A 15,217-nucleotide genomic window follows, 5' to 3' on the forward strand; every position below is an offset into this window, starting at 1 on the left:
ACTCATGAAGGAAATGAGGAAGTAAATTAAAAAAGACCTAGAAACCTTACCTTTCTACTGCATTCAGTTATTACAATAAAAAAGAAGCAAACATTTACAAACTGGATAAGCCCAAGGAACATCAAACTATCTTAAAAGTTCCCTAAAACTTACTGGTTTTCAACATCAACAAGTATTTATTAGATTATAAAGTTCCAGATTCAGTTTTAGGAATGACATGTCCCCAGAGCTGGTTCAGGTATCTTCAAATAGGATTTCAGTCAAAGCTTCAGTCATCAGAAATCTTAACTGGGGTTGGTGGATCTGCTTCCAAGACATTTATCTCACAAACCTGACAAGGTAGGGAAGTTGGTTGACAAGAGGCCTTCAGTTCTTTGCAATGTGGAGTGCTCTGTAAGTCTTCCTGATAATCCTAACATGGCAGTTAACTCCCCTAGAAGCTAGTGACTCAGGAATGTTTTATGTGATCCAGCCATGTTACATAGGGTCAACCTTTTTACTAAAGATCACTAGCGATGGGACTTGGACAGCAATTTCCTCTGAATTGATGCATTTCATCCTGGAGGGAGGCTCAGTAAAAGTCAGGAACTAGACAACTTAAAAGTCTCAGGAAGTTCCTGGAACTTACCAGATTGACCAGGCCCCTCACCAGAGTTAGGTAAAGACTACTGGGAAAAACCCTCCAACTGTTCAGCTTCCTGCAAGTCCTGAAGGGACCTCGAGGGATGCAGCATTTATACAGCTTTTGGTGCAGGGTAGGGCTAGATTTTTGGTGATGCAGCTACTTTTGTGTCTTCCTTGCTCTCTTAAGTAATGTTTTGGCCACATTTCTTTAACTCCATTAAACTCAGTGCATGTTCAAGTTGGACTGTATTAGAATCACTACTGTGACCGATCATTGCTTCCTTATTTAGGGTCAGTAGACTTTTTTTTAACATATCCTTGGGGAAAGTCGTATATGAGGGATGAATATGAGCAGGAATTATTAAAGAACATCCTGGGATCTTGATATCATGATATCAGGTCAATAACAAAAATTATTACTCCTATTACACAAAATATCAAGGAAAGTCATGTTCAACCTTTAAAAATGTTCATGCTGGAATGGTGGCATGTGCTTACAATCCCAACACTGAGGCAGGAGACTTGAGGGGCATATCCAGGACCAATAAGGATCCTTTATCAAGAAGAAAAGTATTAGCTCAAAGTGACACCATGACATACTCATACATTTGCCTGAATATTATGTCCTAATTCATTGAATCAATTGAAATTTATCATTTCTCAGCAGTGTACTACTATCTCTGCCATACTGTCCCAGACTCTACTTCTCCTCTGTAATTTCAGCTTGGTTCTGGTGTCTTCAGTGGCATCTCTAAGGGACGAGAGAAGAGCGATTTTCCTTTATCTAATCACATAGTCACACAACTTACTGGCTGCTGAATAGTAAGTAACTCAAGAAGAAGTGAATTCTGGCTAACTGCTCAAACTATATATCTCCCAACTAGTCCATTACATCCCATTAAAATGACGTAACACAGTAGTTAACACACATATCTACTGCAACCATATTGCTAGATTTTCCATAACCATTTTGATTTTTTTGTTTGTTTGAGACAGGGTTTCTCTGTGTAGCTTTGGAGCCTTTCCTGGAACTCACTCTGTGGACCAGGCTGGCCTCAAATTCACAAAGATCTGCCTGCCTCTGCCTCCCGAGTGCTGGGATTAAGGGTTCCCAGCTCCCCAAGAGTTTTATAAACAAAAATAATTGCTGGGGAGTGGATACAAGGGTGGAGCTTACTGCAGTTTAGAAGTTCCAGGGATGTGCTTTTTGTGAATTGTCATCAATTTTAGGGTAGGCTTTTGATGATACAGTTGCCTTTGAGTTATCCATGGCACTGTAAGTAATCTCCAAATACATATAGGTTCACAAAGCAGGATTTAGGTTGAAGTGTTTCTTTGGTCTGAGTGCCCTTTTTAGGAAGAATAGGCATTTGCTCCTATTTCCCTTGGAGAAAATAACACAATATCAAAGAGGGAGAGAGAGAGAGAGAGAGAGAGAGAGAGAGAGAGAGAGAGAGAGAGAGAGAGAGAATGATTGTCAGACTTTCCTAAAGTCAGGCTGCTAGACTAACATTATTTAAGTGATCCTGATGAAGTTAGATAATATCTGGGAATCTCGGGGTCTAATGAATTTAAACCCATCATATGACCCGTATATTCTCTTAAAATATAATTGCTGATTACACAAATCTCCCATCCTCCAACTGTCTTTCTGTGACCTCCTCTCCTTCTTCCTCTTTTTGAAATTTTGTGCTGGTCTGGATTTGGCACTAAGCAATTTTGCAAATTTGAGCAAATCACTTAACATCGATAAACAAGTTTTCTCCTTTATGAAACAGTAGCATAGACTTTAGTCTAAACACCCCCTGACAAGAGTTTGATGATATCAAGAAAAAAAAATGGGTGTCAAAAGGCTTTGTGCACTGTATAGTCCTGGCTAGGGAATTTTTCAAACCTTTCCACAAAATTAATCATGTATTGAAAAGTTTTTGCTTCTAATAATAAAAAATAATATCTTTTTACACATGATTACAAAACTTTTTTCATTTGTTTTACTTTTGAATGTGTACTTCTAAAAGTTTTTTTCACATAATATATTCTGATTAAATTATTTTCCCTTCTCTTAACTCTTCTCAGATCCTCCACACCTCTTTACTGATGCAACTTCAACTTTGTTTGTGTTCTCTCTCAAAAAAAAAAATGAAAATTATATATACCAAAAAATAACAAAAAGTGCATAAAAAACGTGGAGTCCATTTTGCATTGGTCAACAACTGACCTGGAGCACCGTTGGCACACACAGGCCCCCCCTGCAGAAACCCTGATGGTATCAATTGCAAATAGCTTTTTGGTTATGGGTGGGACTTTGTGTCCTCTTAGCGCTGGGATTTTGTCTGGAGCCACACAAGACCTTCACAGAAAAGTTTTAAATTATATAAACATTTAGCCTGGCAGTGGTGGCCTACGCCTTTAATCCCAGCCTTGAAATCTGCCTGCCTCTGCCTCCTCTGCTGTGATTAAAGATGTGGGCCACCCCAAAGACTAATATGAAGAATTCTCACATTATTTTATAGATTCAACAACTATCAATCTTATTTCAACTAAATCTATTCCCATTTCCAATTACCCTGAAGTAAATTCTTACACATTACATTGTTTTTTTCCAATCAGATCTCTCTATTTAGTTCAAGCTGGTGTAGAACCCACTACGTAGCCCAGGATGGACTTCAATATGCCATCTTCCCTCCTCCTACCAGCTGCTGAGATTACAGGCCTGAGTCACCACAACTGCTACACTATACATGTGTACGTACATATGTCAGTGTGCATGCTCAACCCATAAAAAATGTTAAAGACAAACACGATATTACTATCAACTAACAATTAACTTCAATTATTTGTTTGTTTATAGACAGGGTCTGTCTATGAAGCCCTGGCTGTCCTGAAACTCACTCTGTAGACCAGGCTGGCCTCCAACTCAGAGATCCGCCTGCCTCTGCCTTCCTGAGTGCTGGGATTAAAGGCGTGTACTACCACGCCCGGCATTGATTTCAATTTCTTAACAAATATCCCTGGTCTCTTGTTTTTACATCTTTTATAATCCCAGTTTTAGCCTTTCCCATTGTCATTAAAGTCCTTTCCAAGCTATTGGGTATTTTACTTCACTTGTAGCTGCCAACCCAGCGACCCTCCGGAAAGTGATTCCCTTCTACCAATAGGAAACCCACGCCACGGAGAAAGCGGCCAGCGAATGCGACCGGCGGAACCAAAGTTGCACGTGGCCCGCGGGCTCCGGGGGAGCCGCTTTTGTGTGACACCGAAAGCCGGCTGGGCTAGCACATTGGCGCCGGATCCCGGAAGTACTCCTCCCGCACTGCTCCGGCACAGGCTCCTCCATGAGGCATGCTGAAGCGCCCGGTGAGCACTTTCCACCCGGCCGCGAGCTGAGCGGAGCCCTGGCTGCGGCGGAGATGGAGAGCCCTGTGGAAGGCCGCACGGCCAGCGTGCTGTTCGCGGGGTTCCGGGCCTTGGGGCTCTTCAGCAACGACGTTCCACACGTGGTGCGGTACAGCGCGCTCAAGCGCCGCTTCTATGTGACGACTTGCGTGGGCAAGAGCTTCCACACGTATGACGTGAGTGATTTCCTCCACCCGCTTCCCAGGAACCAGAACTGGCCCGGTGTTGTCCCACTTTCGCCTCCCACCTACCTAGGGTTTCCCTTTTTGCCGCCCTGTCTTACGTAATCCCTCCCTGTGGTGCTGTCCTCATGGCATCCTTGCCCTTGCTAGGGCACCTCGCCACCTGGGGCGAGTTTCGGAGGAATCTTCTGGCCCAGGGGAAAACTACTGGTGAACATCTCAGTTGTTTGGCAGAATACCTGTTTACATACATACGCCTAAGGATGTAAACATATAGAGCAAGACCCTATCCCTCATTCATAATCTTTCTCCACAAGAAGACTTCTTGGGCATTTCATTGTATAATTGGCCACAGGAATTTGGTTGGAAATTCAGACTAAAACAGTGGAAGAAATAGAGACGGTGAGATAAAGATTTAGGGAACCCTTCACATTTGATAGCTATCTAGTTTCCTACGTTTTTGAGCGTTAATAGCAAAGGTCTTTAATGAAACTGCAGACACTCAAGGCTGGTTTCATTATCTGGTAGCAACCTTAACTAAATTAGGATGTAAGTCTTAGGAAAATTAAGTTACTTGCCAAGGCCCTTCCTCTTATCGATGGTATTTAACTTTTAATAGCCTATCTGTCATTACACCCGTTTTCTATTATTTTATGCAAAAGAGTGTGAGTTCTTAATGAGGACAGCATGTCCCAGTAGGTGTGGCTGAAGAAAGCTGTTGAGTTCTGGAAGCCTGGTTCAGTGATGTTGTCAAGAGTGGGTTATAATGAGGTTATTCACCCTGTACAAGCTTGTGCTGATGATGCTTCCTCCTTGCTTGCCAACCGTGGGCTTTGCTGAATTCCCAGCTGAAGTGTAATTTTTCTGTTTCTCAGTTAAAAGTGCTTGAAATTGTCCTTGGTCTAGTGCTCTCTCGCTACTCTGTTACATATAAACTCACCTTTCCCCTGTACTCTGCTTCCAAACAAACACTGTGATTAGAAAAGTAACACATTGAGAATTTTTATAAAACTTTCTCCTTTTGCTTTGTGTATTGAAGTTTACTGATTAAAAAAAAAATCAGTGAAGGTCTCATTTTGTTCTAACTTGTGGTGCTTTTTACTTTTACTCTTAGCATAACAACATGATATATTTGAAGACTCTGTGCTGCTCATACCAACCAGTGCATTGTCTGAAACTGGAAATAACTTGACAGTAAAAATATGAACCTTTTGTGTTCAAGTCACTGATGTGCCCAAGATAACTTGTAAGCTAACTTGTTCTACCATTTACTCTCCTCTAGCTTTTTTACCATGCCTTCAGACTTCCCACAGATTCATTTATAGTACAAGAAAATTAGACAGATTTTTGCATAGGACTTATTTTAGCTAGCTAATATTTATTGAACGTTTACTGTATGATTGGCTCCATTCTGTTTTACAGATGTTTACTCAAAATCTCATTGAATGATCCTATAATGTGTGTATGCATTCTAATCCCACCCCATTTTTTCCTCCAGAAGGGTCAAATTTGAGGCACATAGTAGCTAAGTAAAGTTCCTAATGTCACCCAGCTGGATTACTACCCACATACTAAAATCAGTGAGTTACAGTGTGTAAACTAGTCATGACCATTGTTTTTGTGTGTTTTGAGTGGTTCCATATTTTTGTAAAATTTGGAGGAAGATCACAATTATTTTATGACATGAAAACTATGTAAAAATTAGAATTTAATATCCATAGATAAAAGTTTACTGGAGTTCACCCATGCCCATTTATTATGTGCATGTGCTTTCATGCCACAGTCAAAATCTGTGTGACCCACAAAGCCATTTACAGAAGCTGTCTGTCACTTATCACCCCTGGTAAAACAGGTGAAAATACAGGCATTCTTCATAATACAAGTTAGGATCAGTGAGTGTCTTTCTTCGCAAGGACAGCATAACAAATTTATTTAGGAGGTAATAACTGAATTTTGGGGTCTTAGGTATTGTAGTTGTTTTGTTAATGAAAATGTGCTTAATTCTTTTTTTTTTTTTTTTTTTTTAAACAGGTTCAGAAACTTAGTCTGGTTGCAGTAAGTAAGTGTATTTTGTTCTGAATTTGTTCATGTTTGCTACATCCAGTTTTGATTTTGTCATAAATTTAAAGGACAGAATGTTGTATTGTTAGTTGCCATATCACTTAGTTATAGTTCATCAGAACTTTGTTTTTCTGATCTACATGATTATTATTATTATTATTATTATTATTTTTAATGGCTGGTTCTTCTGTGCTGGGAATCAAACCCTTGGCCTTGCACATGCTAAGCAGACATTGTACAACTAAAGTCCATCTCAAGATGAGATTGGTGCTTATGAGGAGTGCAGGTTTTTGTTGTTGTCTTTTAATACTTTCAGTTTGAGGTTTCTGGATTCAGGTTCTTGGTGCTGTGTCGGGAGACATGTGCTGTTGCTAGCCTTATTCCTCTCAGTGATAACTTTGGTGATTTGGTTAAGGTGACTTTGGTGAGGAGGATCCTTTGTTGTCACTACTTATTTTGTTGTAACATGCACTTAGAGACTGATTGTCCCTTTGTTCTTCAGAGTGTCTCTTAGCTCTTGCATGATACTTGCCAGAATCAGTTATTGGCATGATATTTGGGGTGTGTGTGTATGCAGACAAAGAAACTTCAATGGAAGAACTGCATTCACTGTATGTTCAGGGTTAGCTGAATAAATTAGAGGCAGGGAGATGTTGGAGGCTATCAGCTATAGGGAAACTGACCGCCACTTGGGCCCAAGGACCAAGGCAAAGAGTAGTGTTGTTGGATCCTGGTGGAACTAAAGCTCTGGAGGAGAAAGGGATTTAGTTCTGGAAGGACCAACTACTGTGTTTATTCCTTCTACTATTAAATATCTATCTATCTATCTATCTATCTATCTATCTATCTATCTATCTATAGAGACTCAATTTAGTTTGTTGTTGTTTTCAGTGAGAAGTATATTTACTTTCTGAAGGCTGTTTAATAGACTAAGGGCTTGGCAGCTGAGACAGACTAGTTTTACCCTCAAATACAATCCTTGTTAGATGTAAGACTTAAGGAATTCATTGTATATATCTGATAAACCATGTGTGTGTTTTGTTTGGTTTTAAGTAAATAAGCAGAAGAGAGTAAACCAAGTTGAGTAAGAAGTAAATCGGTAGTCCTATAAAAATACTGTTGTAGAACCTAAATCCCCAAATGGAATACACAGGGTTAAAACTACCTGAGACTGTCCTCTGTCTACAAAACTCTTTTCGCCCTAAGAGAGAAGGAACGGGCATTGTGATTGTATAAGTGAAAGAGGCCTTAGGAAATAATATCATGTGAGAATGGCTGAAGGTAATAGGCATATTTACTTTGCAAAAGTCTGAGTAGAAACCATCCATAATGTATGTAATTATTTTAGTGCTCAGCATCTAGAATACTGTATAGAGTTTTTAGGGTTAGTCCAAGTTGCGATGTACTTTTCAGTTTTGCTTGGAATTATTTTGTTTAACATGTTCCCAGTGATAGCTACTTAGTTGTCCATCTGCCAGAATTTTGTATATTAAGTGCTGATTTTTTTTCAACTTCTCAAAAAGATTTTTCTTTCTTTAGAATTCTGTTATGTCTGCATGCTATACATATTTATGACATTGAAGTAAAAATTTTATATCCTGATTCTCATCTTTATTTAAGTTTGAGTTACAGTTGTGAAAATATTTTATGTATATTTAAGATTTCCAATCAATTCAGAGTCTTAACAACCCACATTTCTTTTCTGTTTTCCTAGGTAACTCTGTTCCACAGGATATCTGTTGCATGGCAGCTGATGGGAGGCTAGTCTTTGCTGCATATGGGAATGTTTTCTCTGCATTTGCCCGTAATAAAGAGGTTTGTTATGGTTTTTGTTTTGTTTGTTTTTCGAGACAGGGTTTCTCTACATAGTATCCCTGACTGTCCTGGAACTCACTCTGTAGACCAGGCTGGCCTCAAACTCACAGAGATCCACCTGCCTCTGCCTCCCGGGTGCTGAGATTAAAGGTGTGTGCCGCCACCACCTGCCTTGAGGTTTAAATTATGAGCTACTTTAATTTGCTTTATTGTTATTTTATGTCAGTTTCTGAAGGAAGAGAAGATGGGTTTCGTGTGTGTGTGTGTGTGTGTGTGTGTGTGTGTGTGTGTGTGTGTGTGCAGCTGAATAAACATTAAGTATGCACTGTATGTTTGAGGTTAGAGGAACAAAGTAGAGACAAGGAGATGTTGGAGGCTATCAGCTGTGGGAAAACTGACCACCTGCTGGGCCAAAGAACCAAGGAAAAGAGTAGAATTATTGGGTCCTGGTGGGAACCAAGCCTTGGAGGAGAAAGTTATGGAAGGGCTAGCTACTGTAATGTGTTTCTGTGTCAAACCAGAGTGGTATAAGGAAGAAGTAGTCTATGCCTATTTTTCCTCTCTCATCAGCAAGTCACTATGGTGGAATCTCTGGAGGCCAAGTCTTCTGTCGCATACATTTTTCTAGGATATATGGTGTTACTCTGGTAGTACTGGGAGGGGCCCCTGTGTGTGTGCACACCACTTCTTGAACTACAGCAGAGAGGCTGAGCTCTCTAGCTCTCATTTATGACATCTTCCTACTTCACTTCCTTATGAATTGGCTGGTTGAGCAGGTGAATGGCCCCGGTTCCTTATTATTTCATCATTTAATCTCAGATAATCAAAAGTTGGACTACATTTCTTAGCATGAACATTTTTAGTGTTAACATGCTTTCTGGATAATACATGATGGACTGAGTAACATGAATTTCTTTTAAACTTTCACATTATAGATAGTACATACTTTTAAGGGCCATAAAGCAGAAATCCATCTTTTGCAACCCTTTGGGGATCACGTTATCTCAGTGGATACTGACAGCATTCTTATCATTTGGCACATATATTCAGAAGGTAAGACTTTATTTCTCTGCATGGGGATATTATATATACTTATGTATGTAGTTAAAAGTCTTTGAAAACCGTAAGTTCTCTACCAGAGTTTTCACATGTATACAACAAAACACTGGGAGTATTTAGCACGTATGAAAAAAGGTTCTCAATAAACAATTACTTAGACTGTGCACACCTTCAGTATATTAGGTGTACTCATCTCAGCTAATACATCCTCCAGGGTTGGGGATATGTTCTGTGGTTTTCTCTGTGAAATTAATTTGGATGCACAGTCACACCTGAGTCATTCTTGGGTAATATCTTCAACTTTAAGTAAAGGAGATTGTGGTTGTAAACTTGAAGGTCCTATAGCCTGAAAGAAAATAGTCATCCTTTTCCAAAGGATGTGAGTCAGTGCCATTTAATTGATGTTCCTTTGCAGCAGCACTGTGTTTAAAGCTTGTGTAAGCCTCAAAGGTGAGGAGTTTACCACCAGGCTATCCCTGGCTTTTCCTTCATCAGGTGCTGTGTGTCCACTCTGAATTGGATCTTTTCAGTTTGCATTTTTAGTTACTACTACCTCTCGGTGATCTATTGAACAGTAAGCATGTTTGTTTTTAGCAAATACTATTTAGATACTGCCCTTGTGGGAGGTATCCCATTTACTCATTGAAGTTATAACCCTTTGTTTCCTTTTTACTCATGTAAGGGAAAGTACTTCCTGTGATGACAGGTGTTCATAAGGTCTCAGGTGTGGCTCCTTTTTAATGCCAATTCCCAGATGTTTTGTTGCTGTTACAGCAGCATGGAGCTATTTATAGTGACTTCAAGTAAAACTGCTGGCACAGAAAGGCAAGGACATAGTAAAGTGCACTCTGACGTTTGCATACTTTTCCCTTATCCTTCTCCTGTGTGCCTTTTGGGGACGGTCGTTGAGGCAGGGTTTCTTCATGTAGCCTGGACGGTCCTGGAACCCACTCTGTAGACCAGGCTGGCCTTGAACTCACGGAGATCTGCCTGCTTCTGCCTCTTGAGTGCTGGCATTAAAGATGTTTGCCACCACCACCCAGCTATTGTGTCTTCTTTGATACTAAATTTTTGGCAAATTATTGAAACATTGTTTTAATCACAAACTGAAATAAAAAGCAAAATAAAGAGTAATCTTAAACGTAGTAAACATACAATTTCTAAGAGCTTTTTGATTGTTCAGCAAGTAACTATTCGCTGTACCTCCCCCCCACACACACACACACACACACACTCTGCAGGATTATAACTGACTTCCTCTGTTGGAAACTCTTTTGAGGAAATATGTAATCATTACTGTTAGTTTTGATGAGGTTTGCCTCTTTGTATTTTATTTCAGTGACTCATTGAGCTTTGTAAATATTTGTGTTTCATTTAGAACTTTCTTTCCTGCTTCTTTATTGAATTATAAAAATCCTAATGCTGATCCTCAGGATCATTTTTAATCCTTTCTGTAAACTTGATTTGACAGTAAAATTTTGAGCAGTAGTATTTACACTAGAACTTGTCAATTATTTTTGGTAGTCTAAATGGCATTTGCAAGGTGACCTATTACATTTTATTTCTCAAGAAGTGTTTATTGGATAAAGGCATTTGCCGGTGGTTGGTGTTAGTCCTGCATGGAGTGAGAGAACCAGCAACTCCGTGGGCTGTTCTCTGACATCACATGCACACTGTGTACATGTGTGTCTATCACATGAACAAAATAAAATAAATGTTTATAGATTAATATGTAAGTCTTTGATTTCGTTATAGTAAGTCTCTAGTGTGCTATATTGACTTATGTAGTAGATGTGACTATATGAAAAATGTAAAAAATTATTTCATAAACAATAACTATATTGTTAATAACTTTTACTTTTGTAGAAGAATACCTTCAATTGACATTTGATAAATCAGTTTTTCAAATTTCTACAATTTTGCATCCAAGCACCTACTTGAATAAAGTCCTGCTGGGCAGTGAACAGGGAAGCCTGCAGTTATGGAATGTAAAATCCAAGTAAGCGCTTCATTTAAGTGCCTTAGGTAACTCCCACTTCCTCTACTGCTTCCTCAAGGATTAGGAAGTCTCTCCACTCGTTCTATTTCCCTTATACTCCCTTTGAAATACTGCCTTGACAGCGCATGTGAAAGCTGGTCTGTTGTCCTGGTACTTGATGGGTAGTGTCATAAATGCCCATTGAACAGTATTTGCTAATGGCTCAATAATGGAGAAGAGTCCATGGAGTCCTAGTGAAGGTTTCCATAAAGTAATTGGGCAGTGACTAGTAAAAATCTGTTTAAACACAAATTACTCTAATCACTGTCAGTCTACTGTCTACTGTTAGTAGAGATGGAAGACTGCCAAAATGATTTTAAGTACATATTTACCTGTTATTTGAACACGTATCCAAAGAGAAGGGAAGGCAGCTCAACCTTCTTCATGTAGTATTTTAAAAAGCAAACAAGGGGCTGGAGAGAAGGCTCAGTAGTTAAGAACATTTTCTGCTCTTGCAGAGGACCTGGGTTTGGTTCCCAGCACCCACATCAGGTGGCTCACAACTGCCTGTAACTACAATTCCAGGGGATGTGACACCTCTTCCTCAGGTACCAAGCGTGCATGTGGTGTGCAGACGTACACGTGGGCACTCACACATAGACAAAATATTTGAGTCCTCCCCAGTTGTCCTTTCTGAAGCCTTGATAAGGTTGCAAGGGGAAGGTTTGATATTAATCCTATTTCTTAGTTTCCAATCAGTCTTCAGTTCAACTTAATGCTTTTGACTGCCTACTCTGTGCCAGGTTCAGGGTTATTGACCAAAATCTGTTTCTATCCATAGTGATTTTCTTAGATTTTTCTTTTACATTATTTGCTGTACTTTATCCATTGCATAGTTTTTGAGTAATCTAAACTGTGCCCACTTGCACAATTGAATTTATGGTTTAATTCTTTGGTGATTGTTTTGTTTTTTATATGTTTGTGTCATGACCTCATTTCATTGATGGTTTGATTCTGAAACCAAGGGCAGCATCAGAATTGTCCAATGTAAGTCATGAAATGTACAAATACTATTCCCATCTGTGATGATGTTTCTAGAAATAATTTGTAATAAAAAAATGAAGTCTACCTATATTTTACTTTTGTTATTGTACTCTAATATGATTTTTGTTCATAATGTTATTTTTCTTAAGAACTGGCAATTAGCAGCTTGAGGTCTAAAATCCATCTCGACTCCCTTTCTTACTATGTTATCTTAGCCTAATTATTTCACTTCTGTTTTCTGGGAAATGGTGAATACTGATAGCATTTATTTTATGTGATTACATTTTAAATATTAAGTAAATTAACATATGTTCTAAGAATAGTGAGTGTTGAAGCCAGAATTTATAATAAACATCATCTGGGTGCCAGAGGGATGGCCCAGGGGTTAAGAGTACTGGATGCTTTTCCAGAGGACCTGGGTTCAATTCTCAGCACCCAGATGGCAGCTGACAGCAGTCTGTAACTCCAGTTCCAGAGATTCCAGCACCCTCTTCTGGACTCTGAGGGCTCTGTAAACATGTGGTACACAGCTATAACATTCAGGCAAAAACACCCATATACATAAGAGTCCTTTAAAAAGAGACTGTAGCATCCCTTGATAAAAAAAATAAAAAGCACCTGTTATTTTCGTAAATGCTAGTTGCTTTTGTTTGCTTTTGAAAACTAAGTGTTATCTCTCTCTTCTTACAGTAGACTTCTGTATACGTTTCCAGGGTGGAAAGCTGGAGTGACAGCCCTTCAGCAGGTCAGTGTTGCTTATTAAAGAGAAACAAGGCTAGTGTAGCCACGCCTTTCCAGAGTGACCGTGCTTTAGACTTAAGTAAAGATTCGTGCCTTGCTCTCTCTTCAAACTGTTACCCTGAGGAAATAGTGTTATAGAAACTTAGCTGAAAATAAGAAGAACTGGCGTTGCTATGAAAGTTTGTGTGATTCTATGTACTTGGAATTTCCTAGTGATTTCATTAATGAGCGTATCGTTCAATGCCTTAACTATGATGGAAAGGAGACTGGAGAGCACAGAGCGAAGTCCATCAGGACTGAACTTTGGCATTTGAAATAATTGAGGCTCCAAATCTAGTGTTTATTAGATGGTAGAATCTGCCATAAACAACTGCTTTTGTTTTCACGTTTAGTCAGCCAAGCATGTGCATGGGTGTACATCTGCAGAATATCTGGTTTATCTACTGGTGTAGCCTTACTTTTCTAAATATGCGCTGCCCACACCGGCTTAGTTTATTTGCATTCCACCACTGGCGTTGTTCTGGTTTTGATTGTATGCCCTGAAGCCTCCAGTTCTCAAGTGATTAAGTGTCTGGAGGACAAGGACCTTGTTTGTTTGTTGTCCTTAGCTTCTAGAGTCTGGCTGTAGTAGGCACTTAACAGCCTGCTGATGAAATGTATAGCCTGACTCATTTCATAATGATACTGGATATTCATCTGTATTAAAACAGGAGCTCTTAAGGGAGGCTTCCCTGTTGTAATTATTGACTATTAATGCTGGAACAGACTAATTATAAAACAGTAAAATGCTTTATAGGTTTTTCCTATTTTCTTTTAGTAAACAGTTATTTACTTCCCATTTAAGTGGGTCACTTATGTTTCCATGCTTATGGCAAGTCTTTCCATGGTTTTAAGATTTGACCTTCCCCCCCATTTCTTCTAGTCAGAGATCGTAGTGAATTCATATACAGTCTCCTTTTCTGTATGACTGTTTTCTTACCAAGTCAGCACTGATGTGAGGTTGGAAAGTCACTGTGACTAGCAGAATTGAAGCTGGGAAGTAATTTGAAAAATATATTGTTAAATACTTGCGTGTTAGTGACTGTAAATGCCAGAATGATAGTATTAGTGGGGTTCCTCTTCTTCTTTTTAGAAGATACTTCATTTCGTTTGATAGCACATAGTAGTGTACATCATCAAGAAGTTATATTGTTTAAGAAAATAAAAGGCTGAGTCATTTAATTTTCAGGCACCGGCTGTGGATGTTGTTGCCGTTGGTCTTACGTCTGGTCAAGTTGTCATTCACAACATTAAGTTCGATGAAACATTAATGAAGTTCCGTCAGGACTGGGGACCCATTACTTCCATTTCATTTCGCACAGGTAACTTAACTTACTTAATCAAGTAAGAGTTAAGACTCCTTAGAATTCATTACTAAAAAGATAAGGGTATTTTTAAAAACCATGTTTTCTTATAGTTTAACCTAATAGAAACTAAGATAAGACTAAGGTAGAAGAAAGCATAGAAATGTGGGCAGATTAATTATACATCGAGAGAATTATTGTCTTGGTATGTTTTGGTTAATGCTTTTATTTTATTAACAGATGGTCATCCTGTAATGGCAGCTGGAAGCCCGTGTGGCCATATTGGACTCTGGGATCTGGAAGACAAAAAATTAATCAATCAAATGAGAAATGCACACTCCACAGCAATAGCTGGGCTGACATTTCTCCACAGAGAGCCGCTGCTTGTTACAAATGGCGCTGACAATGCTCTTAGGGTATTATGATTATTGTCCTCTTCTAAGCACAAGTGGCTTGGGGTTGTTATAAATTTGCTTTAATATGTCAGCCTTGAACTTACGGCTAATGGAGTGTGGGATGAGATCGGTGCAGATGAAACAGAAATCTAGCAGGGTGTGTGACTGGCGAGCGGTTAGGAATTGCAGCTGACTTTTTCCTGAAACCCCTCGTGGGGCCAGTGGCGGGTGCTGCAGGCACTGCCCGGTGTTGGTTAACGTGTTCAGGAGATGACTGAACTCCTTGCGGATGGCACGTGGTTGAAGCAGCTCGCGTTCTGTTTCTCTGTAGATATGGATATTTGACGGCCCTGCAGGGGAAGGACGACTGTTGAGATTCAGGATGGGACATAGTGCTTCTCTTACCAAGATCAGATATTATGGACAAAATGGACAGCAGATTTTAAGTGCAAGTGAGTCCCTGCTTCTTAGCATTATTTTGAGTAAACATTAAGAGGTAGAAACTCAGTGTTCAATCGGTTTGGTATTTACAGACTTTTCAATTGAAATCGCTCTTTGAAGTGTTCCAAACTGTAGCTT

At 39.4% G+C, this 15,217-nt stretch overlaps 1 protein-coding gene across 1 annotated transcript in view; it reads left to right on the forward strand.

Annotated features, from left to right (window-relative positions):
- The first annotated feature begins 3,905 nt into the window (after window positions 1–3,905).
- The window catches only part of Wdr36 (WD repeat domain 36), a 33,950-nt gene continuing 22,638 nt past the window's right edge, over window positions 3,906–15,217 (forward strand). Inside the window, exons 1-9 of the mRNA XM_059246333.1 lie at window positions 3,906–4,196; window positions 6,234–6,261; window positions 7,978–8,078; window positions 9,014–9,131; window positions 11,004–11,136; window positions 12,850–12,904; window positions 14,129–14,261; window positions 14,484–14,659; window positions 14,970–15,090. Of these exons, the coding sequence (XP_059102316.1) occupies window positions 3,960–4,196; window positions 6,234–6,261; window positions 7,978–8,078; window positions 9,014–9,131; window positions 11,004–11,136; window positions 12,850–12,904; window positions 14,129–14,261; window positions 14,484–14,659; window positions 14,970–15,090 (1,102 nt within the window). The 5' untranslated portion in view covers window positions 3,906–3,959. The remainder of the gene's footprint in view (window positions 4,197–6,233; window positions 6,262–7,977; window positions 8,079–9,013; window positions 9,132–11,003; window positions 11,137–12,849; window positions 12,905–14,128; window positions 14,262–14,483; window positions 14,660–14,969; window positions 15,091–15,217) is intronic.

This window comes from Peromyscus eremicus, chromosome 19 (genome assembly GCF_949786415.1).
Source record: "Peromyscus eremicus chromosome 19, PerEre_H2_v1, whole genome shotgun sequence".
In the NCBI taxonomy this organism is placed as follows: domain Eukaryota; kingdom Metazoa; phylum Chordata; class Mammalia; order Rodentia; family Cricetidae; genus Peromyscus; species Peromyscus eremicus.